Source organism: Aedes aegypti, chromosome 2, assembly GCF_002204515.2.
Source record: "Aedes aegypti strain LVP_AGWG chromosome 2, AaegL5.0 Primary Assembly, whole genome shotgun sequence".
Lineage (NCBI taxonomy): Eukaryota > Metazoa > Arthropoda > Insecta > Diptera > Culicidae > Aedes > Aedes aegypti.
Window position 1 is genome coordinate 232,182,809 of NC_035108.1, and position 19,520 is coordinate 232,202,328.

At 37.5% G+C, this 19,520-nt stretch overlaps 1 protein-coding gene across 1 annotated transcript in view; it reads left to right on the forward strand.

Annotated features, from left to right (window-relative positions):
- The first annotated feature begins 9,303 nt into the window (after nt 1–9,303).
- LOC5574390 (lysine-specific demethylase lid) overlaps nt 9,304–19,520 on the forward strand; it is a 42,094-nt gene continuing 31,877 nt past the window's right edge. Inside the window, exon 1 of the mRNA XM_001661358.2 lies at nt 9,304–10,122. Within this exon, the coding sequence (XP_001661408.2) occupies nt 9,775–10,122 (348 nt within the window). The 5' untranslated portion in view covers nt 9,304–9,774. The remainder of the gene's footprint in view (nt 10,123–19,520) is intronic.

The following is a 19,520-nucleotide window of genomic DNA, read 5'->3' on the forward strand; positions in this document are numbered from 1 at the left end:
ACATGTCGGCTTGTGGCACAAAGCCTTTGCGCGAACGGTTAAGCTTCTCGTAGAACTTCCGTGTGTCTTTAGCGCGGAACAGCTCTTCCATCGCTTCGCGATCTCGTTCTTCTTGATGGCGCTTTTTTCTTCGGAAGATCGAGTTTTGTCTGTTCCGCGCCTGTTTATACCGTGCCTCGTTCGCTCTCGTGCGGTGTTGCAGCATTCTCGCCCATGCTGCATTCTTCTCATTCTTCAACTGCTCGCATTCGCCGTCGTACCAGTCATTTCTCTGATTCGGGGCCGCTGGACCTAGTGCTGCTGTTGCGGTGCTACCTATGGCGGATCTTATGTGCCTCCAGCCATCTTCAAGAGTGGCGGCGCCGAGCTGCTCTTCCGTTGGTAGGGCCACTTCCAACTGCTGCGCGTATTCTTGGGCTACTTCTGAGTCCCGTAGCCGCTCGATGTTAAGCCGCGGCGTTCGGCTTCGACGCGAGTTTGTCACCGTCGAAAGTTTTGAGCGCATGCATATAGCAACTAGGTAGTGATCCGAATCTATATTCGCACTGCGGTATGTGCGAACATTGGTAATGTCAGAGAAGAATTTTCCGTCGATTAGAACGTGATCGATTTGGTTCTCGGTTAGGTTATCGGGTGATCTCCAGGTGGTCTTATGGATATCTTTACGGGGGAAGAAGGTGCTTCGGACTACCATACCACGAGAGGCTGCAAAGTTGACGCATCGTTGGCCGTTGTCGTTAGATACGGCGTGCAGACTGTTCCGCCCGATCACCGGTCTGTACATCTCCTCTCGTCCTACCTGTGCGTTCATGTCGCCAACAACGATTTTCACGTCACGCGGCGAGCATCCGTCATAAATCTGCTCCAGCTGCGCGTAAAACGTCTCCTTCTCGTCGTCGGGTCTCCCTTCGTGTGGGCAGTGTACGTTGATGATGCTGTAGTTGAAGAAACGGCCTTTTATCCTCATCTATTATCTCAAACATAAATGTAAATAGTACATCATATTAAAAGTAAAAAAATGGTGGTATTTGTGTCGACATTTTCGCTGCTCTGGAATGGATCCCCGGATGTTGTAAATCTCTGGGGGATTGATGAAGGTCATGGAGGATGTAGTTTGACCGCACGAGTAGCCTTCCCGGTTAGACTGTAAAGAATTGATAATTAGCCAATAAAAAGTACGACGGTAAAACTTACTGTTTATATTGTTTTTTTTTTTCTTGCGGTTGCTCGATCAAAACCAGGACTTGGTCATTTTCACTCCGACCTCGCTTCACTTGATATCAGTAAGTGAATTCCGGTGAACAATTTCTTCGAAGAGAAGAAATTTTCTTCCATTACGCACCAGCAAGAAAATTTTCTTTTCTCCGAAGAAAATACGCGCCGGAATTCACCTACAGGATTAATGATACCAGTAACAATTACCCATATATATTCACTTGCATGATTCGTTTTCAGGCACTTGTTTAACAGCGATGTTTACTTCTAAACTTAGAAGCCGGAATTTTCACAAGTCTTTGACGTTTACAAAGTGAGTCAGATATGTTTGTGTTTACTCAAAAGTGAGTAAGGTCGTTTTCTTTCATGATTGAGTAGAAAGTTACTCACTTTGATAAAATAAAGTTACTCACTTTTGACAGCTAACTTGAAACTTCAAAAGTGAGTCAAAGTTACTCTCTTTTGAGTAGATTTGAACGAGCGTGTATAGAGCTTAGTGACATTTGAACACACGTAGACTAGCATACGCTCGTCATACACAGTTTGTTTTTGTTTTCCTCAAAGAAACTTGCACACCCTTTCCAGACTCGTCAAAATGCATATGGAAATATTACCCAATTTGAAAAATGTATACCCGGATTCTGGGTGTTTTTCGAGACAGAGTGCATTTTGTTTTCCTCTAAGGTTCACAACTACTTCTACACTAGGGCACCCATACCATTGGGCGTGATAACCACTATTGTACAGAGTATTGTACAGGTACAGAGTCAATGCAAAACATGATTTTGTACAACTTAATCATGATTTTAAATCATATTTTCTCCGAAAAAGTGACTAATGATAGTCGATTCATAACTGTGGGGTGACTGTACAGAAGCCCTTGCAATAACTTTGTCTATTCTCATCCGATTTTGATTCTTCTCTGTACCCAACCGATATATCAACCAGTTGTAAGATTTTTGAGACTTGATGGATATTCGGTGACCCCAAATCTAGTGAATAGCATATCGTTTTATTTTAGGAAACTCATCGCGGTAACTGATCAACTTAACCCCAGAATCAAAAACTCCAATTTTTTTATTTCTAAAAAATATTTTTGTTATGATAAAATTTCGTCAAACTTACTTTTGTACAATTCGATAAACATGAAACCAGTACATGCTTTAAAAATATTTGGATGATAATACATGTATCGTACTAGGAATTATAGAACAGAAAAGCTCAAAAGTGACCAACTTCACCCCATTTTACGGTATGTTTAAAAATACAATCTCCCATATCTGTCTTACCATTCCTGCCTTGGAGTTTCTTTGAAATTTTCAGCTTTTTCGGTGGTGATTTAAAGGTGGCCCAAAGACAATGTAGGTCTATATGGAAATTACTATGGAGAAATTTTGAAAAAGCTTCCCAACACGTTAGTATTGAGCATGAGCATGAGCATGATTGATCGCCCGCAGTTGCTATTCCGTTATGACAAGAATAGCTGTAGTTACACAGAGAACCAACAGACGCTACTCAGGATCAGTAGCATCCTCAATGTGTAAGTACAGGTGCTCTCCTTATTATGACAAACAATAACGGCGCCGACTTCGTCCGAATGCAGGTCAATTGAGGGATGGGAGAGAAATGTTGACGTGTTACTGGAGTGTGGGAGCCGAGGAGTCCTCTGCACTTCCACAAGAAAACACTGGGAGTTTGAATATGGGAAAGGATTCGTTTTGGTTAACGATATAGATATAACACTCGCATAACTCGAACCGGACACGATTGATCCGGCTTCCGTCGCTTGCCCACCAATTACAACAGATACAACGGACCAATTTCTACTGGCGCACTTTGTTGGTTTTTTTCGCATCCGCACACTTCGATATATTTTTCACCCGCACAACGCGAACCGAACACGTTTGATCCGGATTCCGTCGCTCGTTCATAAAGGAGCATGCAACAGATTAAACGGATCAATTTCTACTCTATACCCAACACGTTAGTACTGTAATTTAAGTACAGACTTATCATGCCATAGCGAAAACTCATTCTTCAAACCTAAATGAAGGATGTTGCTGAAGAAATACCTCCCTTTTCAGCTAATTTTGTTGGGATTTTTGTAGATGTTTGCATAGCCCTGTGCCAATCCTATATGTAGCTAAATAATAGCAAACAAACTCACGAATATCTCTTCTACTATCCGTCGAATTGAATTGCTCTCTTCAGCAAATTTCTTTATTATGATTTGAAGAATGAGTTTTCACTATTGGATGATAAATTTGTACTTACATTACAGTTCTACCGTGTTTGGATTTTTTTTTCGAAATTGTCCCATAGTAAATCACCACCTAGAAAGCTGTTAATTTCACAGAACACTATTTTCATGGTAAGGATGATAAGAAAGATATGGGAGATTGAACTTTCAAACTTTTTTAAATTTTAAACCGCCATAGCACTACATATATTAAATCCTGTAAGGATGCTTTTAGAACTTAGAACAGTAACCTCTAACTTGTAAAAAGTATTTAGTGGTCATTTGAAAACACAAATTGGAATTTGGTGGTCGTGTTGCTTTCGCAAACTTTCCATTATAATGACAGTTGTATCAAACGACAGTGAGTATTAGCGTTACGTAATAAATGGACGCTGCCTGTACGTGTACGTGTCAGAAATAATATTCAATCCAACAAAACATCAATGTCACAAGTTAACAAAAATGTGGCACTGCTTCTACAATATGAACAATGCACTGTGTTTTATTTCCTCGATTTCATGCGCTTTTTGAATAGCGCCTAAACCGTTGATTTTAGTGAGATAGTTTGTTCGGAGAAGTTTCTTGGTATATTAAAGCGCAACTTTTGACGAAAAAAGTTTTGTGATCAATCCACCTAGCAGTGAGATAGAAAAACTATTTTTTCAAAACATTTAGATAGGCATATGATGTAGAATTGGCAATTTGAAACAACTTTGTCGAAGACACGATTTTTCTATCTCTTATACTTTTTGAGATATATGCCGTTGTATGTGAATGGCCCCTAAAAATCATATTTTTTATCATAACTTTTTTCCAAGATTTTTAACATTTTTTGTGTTTTCTACAAAGTTGTTTGTCATTGAAAAACCCGTGTTTTTGCTGAACTCATCACCCTATCTTTTGAAGTAACAAAGTTATTCATGAATTACTCTTTTTTCAAGGGGTAGTTTAGGCCTCTATAACTGGCTTCTGCGCAAAATGGCGCAGACAACTCTTACAAATCATGAAAGTACCATATCTCCCCTTTCGGCAGTTGATAAAAACTTTTGTCTATTAGCGTCTTCGCATGGGTATTTACTATCAAACAAATAAGCCTTATTTAAACGAGTTCGACTGATAATTCTTTTACTTCAAGAGATAGAGAGGTACAATGTTCAGCAAAAACACGCGTTTTAAGATGTTTAACAACTTTGTAGAAGACATCAAAAATGTTAAAAATTTAAATTAATTATTTTAAACGATTTTTTTCATACAATTTTTTGTACTTTATGTTAAAAAATTTGTAACTCTTTTACTAGATTCTTCTTGCCTCCCCTCCATTCCCGGTTTAGTGTGAAACAATTATGTTTAGCTTGAACCTGTTGCTGGCGACTAATTTTATCTCACCGTAAACGTGTTTTTCAAATTTTGTGATAGTTTATTTGTATTTTGATATGCTGCTTGAAAGTCTGTAAAACTCCTTATTAAAAGCAGCCTTTCTGATGCTTTTCTGACAAATGGTGATGAACTAGCCGTATGCGCTAAAAATCACCTTAATAGAGAACAAAAAAAACATACAACGGCATATATCTCAAAAAGTATAAGAGATAGAAAAATCGTGTCTTCGACAAAGTTTTTTCAAATTTCCAATTCTACAACTTTGCCGAAGACACCAACGAAAAAATAGTTTTTTCTATCTCACTGCTAGGTGGATTGATCACAAAACATTTTTCGTCAAAAGTTGCGCTTTAATGTACCAAGAAACTTCTCCGAACAAACTATATCGCTAAAATCAACGGTTTGGGTGCTATTCAAAAAGCGCGAAAATAAATCGAGAAAATAAAACACAGTGCAATGTAACCGGAATAGACCGGAAGTCTTAGTTACTAATTTGAATATTGTGATTCTTTAGAAAATTTCCAATCTGCGGTAGCCGCAGGCTTGAGGATCATTGTATCATTGAACGAAACCAGCTAATCAAAGTATGCTAGTTGAGTCAAAAGCCTTGAAAAACAGCAGGGTTTGGAAAATTTAGCGATCGAAAATTTCAACCCATTTATCGCATTTATCCGCCTGCATTCACACAACATTTATCGTTCGTGCAATGTAACGAGCTACGAAAAGAAAAAAAAAAAAAAACAGACACACACCGCCCACTGTTTGGCGCCGATCACTGTGTGATACCACGTGTTACATTCGCTGACACATATATGTTGACACATGATCATTCTGATCATGAAACAGAGGCGAATATTTTGCATTTTCTGTGCTATGTTTGCAACCAAAGTGGTAAAAAGACCAAAGTGGTGTTCGATGATCTAATACAGTGTTTCCCAAACTTTTTTGACTTTCGCCCCCTTGAGACCAATATTTTTTTTGGAATCGCCCCCCTGATATAAAATCTAAACATTTGTACTAAGCGTTACACTTACGTTGAAGTTTGGATCAATATCTCATTATAAGTATACCAAAAATTGCTCAAATTTAAAGGGAGTAGCAGTTAATCATAATGCTTCAATAAAAATACCCCTAAAAGAGTGTTCTGTACTTGTATGTCCATAAAAGGGTGTCCTCTACTTGTATGACCATAAAAGAGTCATGTAATATCTATCATATGCATCAATTGTTGTTGTATCAACAAATCTGATGTCCGATCATCGAAAAATGGTCGGCTTACTTTCTGCTTTTTTGTCTTCTTTTTCCAATGTTTCTTAAGTTGTTCAAATAAACTTACAAATTTTCGGGTAATACATTATTGGCTGTTCTGGAAACAGTCGAAACTATAAACAAAATATAAGAAAATATCAGTAAACCCAGACTTTTTTTAACTCATAATTCACTAATATATAACGTTTAATTTAGATTTTTTAAAGCTTTGATTCATGAAATTTTAGGTCGCTCAGGCCAATTTTTGAGTAGGGTGATTTACGTATGTGGTATTCAGTGATTTTATCATTGAAATCCGATTTTTGTCCACCAAAGTCACATACATTTATTTATAGTATGATTTGTAATATAAATACTGTTTAGTATGCGTATCAATAAAATATCAAAATGAGTAGTTTAATGAATGTGTGAAAAATAATAAAAACTTAAGGTGCCCTATTCTGAAAATCCTCTAACAAAAAGTCACCAAACTTTACCTTAGACTTTGAAATAAATTTCACGCATCGCCATAAGTTTCTGCTTTCAAAAAGCATTCAATATTATTTTTAGCCAAAAACTATTTAGATCTCAATGACAACCGTCAAATTTGTCTATCATAATTTAAAGAACGAGAACCGATGAATTAGTTAGGTGTCAAATAAATTCTTCCACAGATGTATATGCTATCATAAAAATATGAGTGCCTCTTACAAACTTTGAATCTAATTTTGATTTTCAATTGCTCCCACTGTCGCCCCCTTTCCAGCATTTTCGCCCCCCAAATTCAGTTTTATAAATTTTCGCCCCCTTGGATCTGAAAATCGCCCCCAGAGGGGCGAATTCGCCCACTTTGGGAATCACTGATCTAATAGATTATAATTAAGTTGTGTAAAGTTGCATTATCAGAAAATCTTAAAGTTATTACTAATTTTATGCAAAACATAAATCACCCGAATGCAGGCCCGAATGGCTCGATACCGTTGTAGTCTGTGAGAGTTACTGTTCTTGAACGCTCTCTCGCCAAGTATTAAACGAGAGAGTGAATATTAACATTCATTGGGCTCTCCGAATAGGCCAGGGGAAGTGGTTCACTTAGAGTGAATTTATAGCAGAGAAAAAGTAGATTTTGTATGGAAATTGACAGGAACATGAATGACACGTTCATCCACTTCTTCTGGCCTATGTGCCACGAACTGTTATGGTTCGATCGGCTTATTCGAATCGAAATCCAAACAGCCGAAAATAACTGTCAATAGCGTGGTTTCCATGAGGTATGAGCCATTTTACGAAGCAGGTCAAATAGGCCAGGGGAAGTGGTTCACCCAGAGTGAATTTATAGCAGAGAAAAGGTAGATTTTCTATGAAAATTGACAGGAAAATGAATGACAAGTTCGTCCACTTCTCCTGGCCTATAGAGGTCCCCAAGCAAACTGCCACGAACACCAACGCACAATCAATCTTACACAAGTCGATTTCCTCAGAATGAAAACGTATCGATGTTTGTTTGACGTCATTGAGCTTTCGGTCAACGGCAGGCCAACAAGGAAGTGGTTGTTTTGCTGCAATTCTGTTTACACAGCAAACAAAGAAAATTTTGTCAACATTGCACTACTACGCAGGCAACTGGATTGGTCTATGACCTGAGACTTTTCAATCATCGTCGTCAGCTTTCGCGATGATGATGTTTGATGGGTTTGATGACTGTGCGCATTTCTAACGTAGCTTTTCATACAGGCAAAAACTTAAATGGAGAAAAAATATTAAAATATTTAAAAGTGCCTTTTTAGCAAAGAGGTAGCTGATACAATAACTAGGTGTAATGTTGCAGTAACGAACATTTTTGGATCTCTTTTTAGTCATTTTCTCCATGCCCCCGTTTGGGAAGATGAGGCGTTGTTAAAAATCACGGTGGATTTAATTTCAGGTCTCCTGTCAATTGACGCCGTTGCGACCAAGGGTGGAGGGCGGCTGTCAAATGGGAGTAAAATTGAAAAGTCGCCAACCTAAGTCCAGAACCAGTTTTAAGGCTTAACGTGGAAAAGTAAAAAATATTATTCGCAAAATTACAGGTAATCAATGCGCTTGAAAGATATTGTTTTCAAGCAGTAATTTGCTACGTGCTTCTGTAGTATTGGTAATATAAGCAGCAAATTCGACTTAATTCCCAAAATGGATGTTTTCTAGAAAATTGATTACGCCTTCACCATTGTTTTGTATGGTTGTTTACTTTTTAGAACCAGCGACACGTAGGGGTAGCAGTAAAGAGCCGCCAGTTCCACCTTTGGTTGCGACGATCTGTTGTTCCGAAACGTCTCGTAAAATGGCTTCATCGCAACCGATCGATGATGCTTTGTGAAAATCAGTGATGTGACAGCTGTGGTAGCTTTGGGATGGTTCAAATATTACGTAACGCTAAATTTCAATCATCAGCAATCATCAAAAATAAAAACCAGTTTTTTGCCAAATTAAAGGAAATCCTCATAAAAATCTATCATCGCAATCCAGATAGCAATTGTAATGCAATGATAGATTTTCTTGAAAATCGCTTAAATTTTGAGCAAAAAACTGGTTTCGGAAATTTGTAAAACGATGATGTTTATTTTCCTCTTAAGACCACCTCCCTCCCCCCACGTAACAGCTTTTGTATGGAATATTTAAAATTTTTGTGTGGACCGTCACTACGGAAGACCCCCTCCCTCCTCCTATTGCGTTACGTAATATTTGAACGGTTGTTCAACCGGAGAACGGAACGTTATATCTAAAAATTCATTAAATTAATAAATTTGCCAAAATCGAACCGTGCCTAAAATGAATTGTTCCAATATCGAACGGACATTGTAATAATCCAAATGTGCGTTGTCGTACGTCTGTTTGTCTGTGTTTTGAGGTAACATAAAAATAAAAACTTGATTTAATCGGTACAGTATCACCCACATGGGCTAATTATCGACATATTTTTAACACCGGGACGGTGCGAGATGTTGGATACTCACCAACACAATCATAGTCCCAAAACAGGGTGACGCTTCAATTTTACAAAAAATATATGTTTTTGGTCAGGACAACACTTAAATTACTTTGAAATATTTTAAATGCAAACAAGTATATTCTGTTATTGATGTGGTATTAAACTAGTGTTTCGCAAATATCAATAAGAACCGTTAAATGGTAAAATTAGTGGAATGGAAATAAATTCGATTGAAGATGGAAGATACGTGACCAATTTGCCGTTCGAGTAGCCCATTCGGTTTACCATTCAGCCATCGGCCAGACAGAGCGAGGCAGGCTTTGAAGAAGGAACGAAGTGTTTTCCGTGCGCCGTCGAGAGTGAGAAAAGTACCAACAAAATTTCATTGCTTGCTGTGTTTTACAAAAGAAGGAAAACTAGGTCTAGCGGGTGTAAATTGTCGCAAATTTGAGGAAAAAGTGGAATTTAGTGTTTGGTGTTCGCGTAGCAATCCGAAGTGGTGATTATTGTAAGCTTTGTGCGAGTTTAGAAGTTGATTTCTGAAAGTGTTCTCTCCAAGTTGAGGTTTCTCCTCTTGAGGAAAAGCATGATATATAATGCGAATGATTTGAAGCTCGAAGAATCGCAAAAATATATGCTTAGCTACAATATCGGTGACTAGTGGTTGATATTTTGAATATATTTATCCAAGTGAGCCACGAAATCGTGCGTTAAAACTGAAAGCACCATGAAAAGTAAGAACAAGCTGACGAATTCTCCGGGATCGGGAAGTGAAAATACGGGAGCCAGCTTTCATCCATGTACCAATATCAAATCGGTCACGAATGGAGCAGCTACAAATCCCCTGCTAGGATCAGGGACGACAGGTAGCGGCGGAGAATCCGTCCAGCAGCAGCAGCAGCCCCACAAACCGCACATTTCACTGGACAAATACGACGAGTTCCAGTTCAAAGTGCCTCCGGAAGCACCGGTCTTTGAGCCCTCCGAGGAGGATTTCAAGAATCCCCTTATCTACATCAACAAAATACGGCCGATAGCCGAGAAGTATGGAATCTGCAAAATACGACCACCCACAGTGAGTAAAAAGCGACATTTTAACTAGTTTTCAACAAAAAAAAGTGTGATAGCAAACAGTTTAAATTATTTTATCTCCAATTCTGCTGCATAAAGTAGACTTCTATGCGTTTTCATGGCTTCGTTGCTGCCATGGCGATGATGAAACACAGAAAAATAGAAGAGCATACTCCATCTTTGTTTTCATTGCAATGATTTTTTTTATGCTAGAAGAAACCCATCGATGATTTATTAATTTTCCAATTTTGATCAATAATGAACCGCAAAATTATATGTTTGTTTGATTGTTTTATCAATTTCTACTAGTTAGAAAATTAAATAAAAATTGGTAAATGGTAATCGACTTCATCATCGATTTGAACAATAATGATTCCTGTGTACATTTGATATACCGCAGACAAAAAAAAAATGCCCTAAACGAATGTATTTTAATTACATAAAAAAATCTGATATAAAAACAAATAAAATTAATTAACGCCCATGGTGTCTGCAGCAAATCCCCACTTTTCGATGAATACGCGATGACGCTATTTAGTAGGCTTCGCCTTGTCATTTCATAATTTAATTCAATGATCTGCAAAAGAATCTCTTCGATTTTTTTTTTTTTTCAAAAACCGTATTTGAACGTTGAGTGTTATTGTAATTTATTAACACACAGAGGACTAAGTTTTAAAATCAGTTATAACGCTAAATTCAACCCACTATATCTCAGCTATCCTAAGCTCGATTTACGAAATGTTTGCACTTACATAAACTTATAGGCTGCTTCTACATTCATGAGAGATCTTTGATTTTTTTTATAGGATCTAGGTATTGTTTGATTTGTAGTACAGGTCGGACTCGTTTATTCGGAGTATCGATTTTTTTCAATCCGGATAACCGAATCATTAAAAGAAAAATTAAAATCTGCGATATTTATATGATGCAGTGGCTTAGCCAGAAATTATTTCTAGGAACATTAGGGGTCTTTAGAAGAAAACCAAGTTTTTGATCAGCAATCAACAAAAAACAACTTTTTTAAACCCCCCTCTTCCTATCTAAGTCCTAAACTGCAAAACCTTCCCAAAAATATGGAAAAGCTCCTTCTTAGTGCCTATCTTTAAATCTGGCCGAAAATCTGATATACGTAATTATCATGGTATTGCCATTATCTCTTGTATTCCAAAACTTTTCGAGGCAATTGTCAACGAAAAGCTCTTTCTTCAAATCAAAAATAGAATTACTGACACACAACATGGCTTCTTTAAAGGTCGCTCGACCTCAACAAATTTACTTCAATTCATTGAATGCAATGGACACGTAGAAGCTCTTTATACGGACTTTAGCAAGGCATTTGATCGCATAGACATACCAATGCTACTTTTCAAACTACAAAAAATTGGAATCGAGCCAGGACAGCTGAAATGGCTTGAATCGTATTTAACTGACCGCCAACAAATAATAAAATTCAAAGGAAACAAATCAAAACCAATTCAAGTTACTTCGGGTGTCCCTCAAGGCTCTCATTTGGGACCTCTTCTTTTTATTATGTATGTAAACGACATTTCCTTCATTTTCAGTAAACTCAAAGTGTTAATTTATGCCGATGACATGAAACTCTACCTGGAAATAAGAAATGAAGAAAACATCAATGTATTCCGCAATGAAATAGAAAAATTCTACATATGGTGCAAAAAAGCCTGTTAGAACTGAATGTAAAAAAATGCAACCTAATATAATTTAGCAGAGAAAGAACAACACCACGCATTTCAATTTCATTAGGAAAGCAAAATGTGGAAAATTGTGAAAAAGTAAGGGACTTAGGAGTAATCTTAGACTCCAAGCTTTCTTTCGTAGACCACTACAATACAATAATTCACAGCGCTAATAACACAACGTAACAAAAATGACATTTTTGCGTGTCTCAAGGAACAAATTATGTGTCTCGAGTAGATTTGGGGTTGCTGAATCTGATGCCATTTTCAGAAATGTTCCAGCACGTCACAATTTTTAGCTACAGGTCGCCAAAGTTGTATAAAACACTGGTTTTATTGATGTTTACATAAAATTTAAGGTATAATTTATCAAACTTTTTTGTGATCTAATCCACCAAGCATGCTATTTTGCACTTAAACTTTCATTTTAGATATAAGTTGGTTGCAATTGCACGATTAAATTTAGATTAAACCGGTTTTTTTCGACATGCTTGCTGTCTCCATACAAAATTCTTCGATTCTCTTATATGGAAAAATACAATACTTTCTTAAAACCATCAAAAAATAACTTTTCCACATCAAAATTGTTATAAACTTTGCCGATAAGTGTTGTTATACACATAAAGTTTGAATTCTGTGGCAAATTAAGCAAATAAATTGTCTTACAAGCTGGCAAACTTGCATGCAAGTTGGCTAAAATAGTCATTTTTTGCATTTTCAACAGCTGAGATATTAAAAACTAGACGTTCTATGATATTTTTGAAAACGGCAATGGATTCAGCAATTCTTAATTGAGTGAATAGCGGTATTTTGGTGCTTGAGACAAAAACGTGGTCCGCAGTGTAATATGCTAGGGTTCATAAAACGCTTCTGCTACAACTTCCATGATCCATACACAATTAAAACTCTATATATTGCATATGTAAGATCAATCATGGAATACTGCAGCATTGTATGGTCTCCTTTCTCAATCACACACGAAGAAAGATTAGAATCTGTACACAAACAATTTCTACTACAGTTAACTCTCCCTAACTCGATATTGAAGGGACCATCGAGTTAGGGAGGTATCGAGTTACAGAACACAAAACCAGTGCAACTGCGATCCAAGGGACCATTGAGTTAGCCATGAAAACCTACTTTTAGTATGGTTCTCTAACTCGATATCGAGGTATAGAATATCGAGTAAGGGAGAGTTAACTGTATATGCTCTTCGTAAATTAGGTTGGACATCATTTCCACTTCCACCCTATACAACAAGCTGCATGCTCATTGACATACAGTGGGATTCCGTTTTTGGCAACAAAATCGAAATTTTCAGTTGCTAAAAACGGAACCGTGCCAAAATCGGAACCCTTTTTGTTAAATTTCAGGAACATAATTTGGCCGTTATTACATCATCATTAAGGATCCAAATGATGGCCAGACTTCCAAATAATTCATTTCGAAATTGATTGACTTTTCATATTAATTGTGACAGACGCTCCTCACGCTTTTGATTGCTGAGTTAATTTAAATGATTTTTTATAAGCTTTATGTATATTATTTGTATACATAGGCCGTATAAAAACAATAATAGCATAAAAGACCAATATTCTAGAACTTGACAATTCCACAAAATAGTGAAAGAATACAAAAATACAATACTTTTCATTAGAAACGTATTTACAAAAAAAGGTGTAACAAACATAATGATTTTAAACATTAAATTGTATCTTTTAAGTCCAAGTGTCAAATTTTATAATGACGGGGTTGGTGGTTATGTCTAATCGCTTCTGCTGCCAAATTTGACAATATTCGATCAATTGAAAATGGCTCTTCAAAATTATGTTCTTTGCATAGTAAAACATCTTATATAAAATGATTTACTGCAGTCAAAATGACATACATAAACAGCTGAAAAAAATCGGAATATACAAAACCTATGGTATTTTTCGAAACAGAAACATGACTAAGCATTCATTTGGATTTTCCACAGAAATGGAAAATTCCTCTAGAAATAATTGAAAAATGGTATAAAACAGTTATGCTCAACATGCGGTCCACAAGTCGCCTGAGCGCCCCAAAATCCTTAACTGTGGCCCAAAATTTTGTAGAATAAACAAATAAGCTTCTCACCACTTCAAATGAGTTTTGTTTGAGTTTTAGAAGTTGAGCAGGCATATTTTAAATCATATAATTGAATCCATCAGATTTTCGCAGGATCCCGCTATGAAACCCTTACAGTCCGATAACAATCTTCAGGTGTCCGTTAAGAATCCACAGATATCTGCTAGAATTCTGAAGTAACTCACTAGAAATCGACAGGATCTTGCCTAGAAGTCAAGAGCCCAAGACCCAAAAGCTTGTTTGGAATTTTGAGGACATTGCTTAGAATTGCGCTGCGATATGCCTGAAGATTTTCAAAAGTTCACAAGTATTTCCCGAACTACCAATAGCAATCTCTATATTCCGCCGGAAACCTATTCAAAATCTTCAAGATTTTGCAAGAAATATTCAGAATATAATTATAAAATCACAGCATTCCGCTAGAAACTTACAGGACGTCTGAGATCTTACTAAGTATATTTATTCAGGATCCCGCAAGAAATTCCTAATGTCCGATAAGAATACCCAGCGCTCAGTATTTTCTAGAAACCGCTGAAAATTCCCAGAAACTCACTATAAGAACATAGGAGCCGTAAGGATTCTCTAGAATCCAGCTAGGAATCTCTTAGACTTACAAGGGAGGGTCACGATAGCGCCCCCGGGGATTTGAACCGGACTATTTTTGTTGGATTATATATGTCAAAATATGGGGGCCCAGATAGCCGTAGCGGTAAACGCGCAGCTATTCAGCAAGAACAAGCTGAGGGTTGTGGGTTCGAATCCCACCGGTCGAAGATCTTTTCGGGTTGGAAATTTTCTCGACTTCCCAGGGCATAGGGTATCTTCGTACCTGCCACACGATATACGCATGCAAAAATGGTCATTGGCACAGTAAGCTCTCGGTTAATAACTGTGGAAGTGCTCATTAGAACACTAAGCTGAGAAGCAGGCTCTGTCCCAGTGGGGACGTAATGCCAGAAAGAAGAAGAAGATGTCAAAATATGGAAAAATCCAAAGCCTTTCGGGTGATGGGCCAGTGGTGTAGCCAGGAGGGGCTCTTGAAGGTGCAAGTTTTTGCATATCGAAGAAAATTGTAAAATTTTTTTATCCAACTAAAACTACAATTTTAATGCTGATAACAGTAGTTACAGACAGAATTTATAATTATCTATATTAAAAATGTATATTTACAGTTAACTCTCCCTAACTCGATATTGAAGGGACCATCGAGTTAGGGAGGTATCGAGTTACAGAACACAACCAGTGCAACTGCGATCCAAGGGTCCATCGAGTTAGCCATGAAAACCAACTTTTACTATGGTTCTCTAACTCGATATCGAGATACGGAATATCGAGTAAGGGAGAGTTAACTGTATTATACCACAGGCGTAATCAGGTTGAAAACTCGTGGGTACGATTTTATAAAAACCTACATATTTTTGGTGTCATTTTCCGACCACTTGACGCTATTTCCACCTTTACCACGAAAATGGTGAAAGGCCACATGATTTCTCCAGTTGTGTAGACAGGGGAAAGCGAGCATAAGGGTATTATTAACAATGTAGAAGATGAGGAAATACGGTTAGTTCTGGCAAAATAAGAAGGAACAATGATGACTTACGAGCAAGGATGGAAAAAAATCGGCTCTAGCGATCAACAACACAGTATTGGAATAATCTAAGAGGGCCGTTACTCTCGCAGCAGCATGATTTCAACACTTCATTACGCGTACGTAGAGCAGATATATGAAGCATCCGATGCACTGTTTGTCGTGAGACAAAGAGTTTATCGGATGTTGTTACAAGTAGCGATCAACTTGAATCATGCCGCATTCGCGCTATTATTTATCGCTCAACCAATGTCCGAATGGTTTTAGAATCACAAACAACATATATGGAGGTAGATCATAAAGTGGAAAAATTATCGAAATAATCAAACTTTTTTTCGCGAACAGTTAATCGCTAGCACACGTGCAACACGATGCATTATTCGCGGAGCGTAGTTTGTTGTGATAACTTGACGACAAAGAGTTAATCGTTGTTGCTATGATCGCAGGATAAAGAACAACGCGAGGCATCATGGATTTTGTCATGATCACTAGATTTCCATCCTTGCTTACGAGTGTTTTTCAAAACTACACATCTCAAAATATGGAAAATGCATAAGGGGCCATCCATAAATCACGTGGTAACATATTGGCAGGAAAAAGGAGGGGGGGGGGGGCGATCTACCGATAGACCACATTTCAAAAATATTTTTTTAAAGGACAATAGAGGACAAAGGGGTCTGAAGATTGGAAAAAATGACCACGTTATTTATGGACAGCCCCGAAGAATGTGTATATTTCAATCAATATGTTTTTTTTAATTAAAAATTTTATAAAGAGATGAATTAATCGTTTTTCATCAAATCAAAGCAATTGCTGGAAGAATATATTACAGTAGAGTAGATGATGATTGGATTACTATACTTCAGTGGCTGACAAATAACCACCGTTGTCAGAATAAGGGCAGCAGTTGGTAAACGTACGTTTCATCACATCAGAAAAACATCAAAACGAGCAAGATTTGATGATATTTCTGGATGAGGTACTGTGATCGCATTTGGTTGGAAGATAAAAAGTTCTTCTACTGATCGGTTCTTGGACCTCTAATAAAGATAATGTCCTTTAGAAATCGACAGTCCTTAAAAACGTTAAATTCAGCAAGATATAGATTCTGGCTATTAAGTATCGCGCAACCACCCGATGTGTACTTCTCCCGTTCATATAAACCTTATGTTGCGGCCAGGATGTCTTTCCCTACGTTGTGATAATTTTTGATGATGAACGGCCAACGACTCAAACGCACTTTCGATTACTAATTCATTACCACCGAGGGGCAGCGTGCCCGCTCGGTGGGGAACGAACGATAATGTACATGGAATGGATACAAATTTACAAGTGATGATGAGGCTGTCTCGAGTGTGGCTTTTATAGCTCTGACTCGAAGTACGGAATAAAGATTTGCATTGTGCTGTGCACTTTGCATACGTTACAATGAAGTGAAAAGAACGATGCGCCACAGCATTACATCACGATGCCCGATAAATAGCTTTGGGCTGTTACGAGAAACGGTAGAACAATCGATGAATGACAGTAGGCTGCTGCTATACAGTAGCGTTGTTACGGGAGACGCCAACTGCGATGCGAGATCGAACACCTTATATGTTTTGATGTTCTTCAAGTGCGATTATATTACAAATCATCCGGAACCCTTCGATACGTTAATACTAGTTCATGGTCAATGTTATCCAAATTGGCAGACAGCGATGTGTAAGATATATATTCAGTCGAATCTCGTTATAATGTACCCTCGATGTAATATAACTAGACATTATGCATACATCCACCCGAGTAAAAAACATGTTATAATTGAGGCAGAATAACTCTTATATGACCAGATCTAGTCATATAAGAGTTATTCTGCCTCAATTATAACATCTGTGTTACTAGGGCAGGAACCCTTTGACGTCGTTTTCAATGAATTTTCACTTGCACTTAATGTACCGATTTTTAATTTTAAATCCATTCGAATGGAAAGATATGCCTAGTGTCAATTTTAAAACCATCCAAAAACTTCACACAAAATCGTGATTTTCCTCTAAATATTTGTTTAAAGTTAAATATTTAACATATTTTCATTAGTGATATAGTTGATGCTTGCTTCGATAGGATGTTTAACAGAAAAAAAAGTTTCATGGTATGCAACTCATATAGCTTGGTATAGTTTTGAATTAACTTACAATATGTTTATATCTATTATTTTTTCAATGAATGCCTACACTGATAAAAAATTATGATTCATATACAGTGAGAGGCAAAATAAAGTGCCCACCTTACCAGTTTTCGAATTTCTCTCATTGATTTGGTTCAAATTAAAGTTAACACACCTAAATCTTTTGTGATATTTTATTTTTGATGTTCTTTTAAAGTTGCACTTACGAAATTTTGATTAAAAAAAGAATTTTACTTAAAGAAAAAGAAAATCAATTTGTATTGAAAAAAAAGTAGTGACAAAAATAAGTGCCCACTTCCTTCTTGGCCCCAGAAAAGATGATTTAAGAAAAATAAAAAGCAATTTAATAGTTAATGTGTCCTCCTTTGGCCTTAAGGACTTGCTGGAGGCTCTTCGGCATGCTTTTCACCAGGTTTTGTAGGTGTTGTGGATCTAGTTCTTCCCAGGCGCGCTCCAAGGCTTCAAAATAATTATTTTTGTTGGTAACACCAGTTTTTTCAACCCTAGCATCGAGAATCGCCCACAAATTCTCGATGGGGTTGAGGTCTGGGCTTTGTGGAGGCCATTCCAGCGGTTTAATCCGACAAGACCGGAAGAAAGACTTGGTCTTCTTTCCAGTATGCTTCGGGTCGTTGTTCTAGAGAAATATGAATTTCTCTTCAAGGCCCGTCTGGATCAGCGAAACCTCCAGATTTTCCAGCAAGATGTTAATGTAGGAATCTGCCGTCATTATTCCGTCGATTTTCACGACGCTTCCTACTCCACTCCATGAAAAACACCCCCAGACCATCACATTTCATCACATCACACTTCCATGCGTCACCGTTCCTTGGATGTGGCGCTCCTGAAGCTCGAGCTGTCTAACCGAGAGCGGCGGGCTCGTGTGTGATGCAGAGCACCACATCCAAGGAACGGTGAAGCATGGAGGAGGAAATGTGATGGTCTGGGGGTGTTTTTCATGGAGTGGAGTAGAAAACCTCGTGAAAATCGACGGAATAATGATGGCAGATTCCTACATTAACATCTTGCTGGAAAATCTGGAGGTTTCGCTGATCCAGACGGGCCTTGAAGAGAAATTCATATTTCTCTAGAACAACGACCCGAAGCATACTGGAAAGAAGACCAAGTCTTTTTTCCGGTCTTGTCGGATTAAACCGCTGGAATGGCCTCCACAAAGCCCAGACCTCAACCCCATCGAGAATTTGTGGGCGATTCTCGATGCCAGGGTTGAAAAAACTGGTGTTACCAACAAAAATAATTATTTTGAAGCCTTGGAGCGCGCCTGGGAAGAACTAGATCCACAACACCTACAAAACCTGGTGAAAAGCATGCCGAAGAGCCTCCAGCAAGTCCTTAAGGCCAAAGGAGGACACATTAACTATTAAATTGCTTTTTATTTTTCTTAAATCATCTTTTCTGGGGCCAAGAAGGAAGTGGGCACTTATTTTTGTCACTACTTTTTTTTCAATACAAATTGATTTTCTTTTTCTTTAAGTAAAATTCTTTTTTTTATCAAAATTTCGTAAGTGCAACTTTAAAAGAACATCAAAAATAAAATATCACAAAAGATTTAGGTGTGTTAACTTTAATTTGAACCAAATCAATGAGAGAAATTCGAAAACTGGTAAGGTGGGCACTTTATTTTGCCTCTCACTGTAACATACTTATGCTTTTTCATATTTCATGTAGTTCAAAAAATAGCCAATAAAATCACTCATAAGCCATATCGTTTTCATGCCTTATGAGTAGAAACAGTATTTCCTTATATTCTACATTGTTAACATTGCCCTTATATTTGCCCTACCTATCTACACGACTGGATAAAATATTTTGCCTTTCTC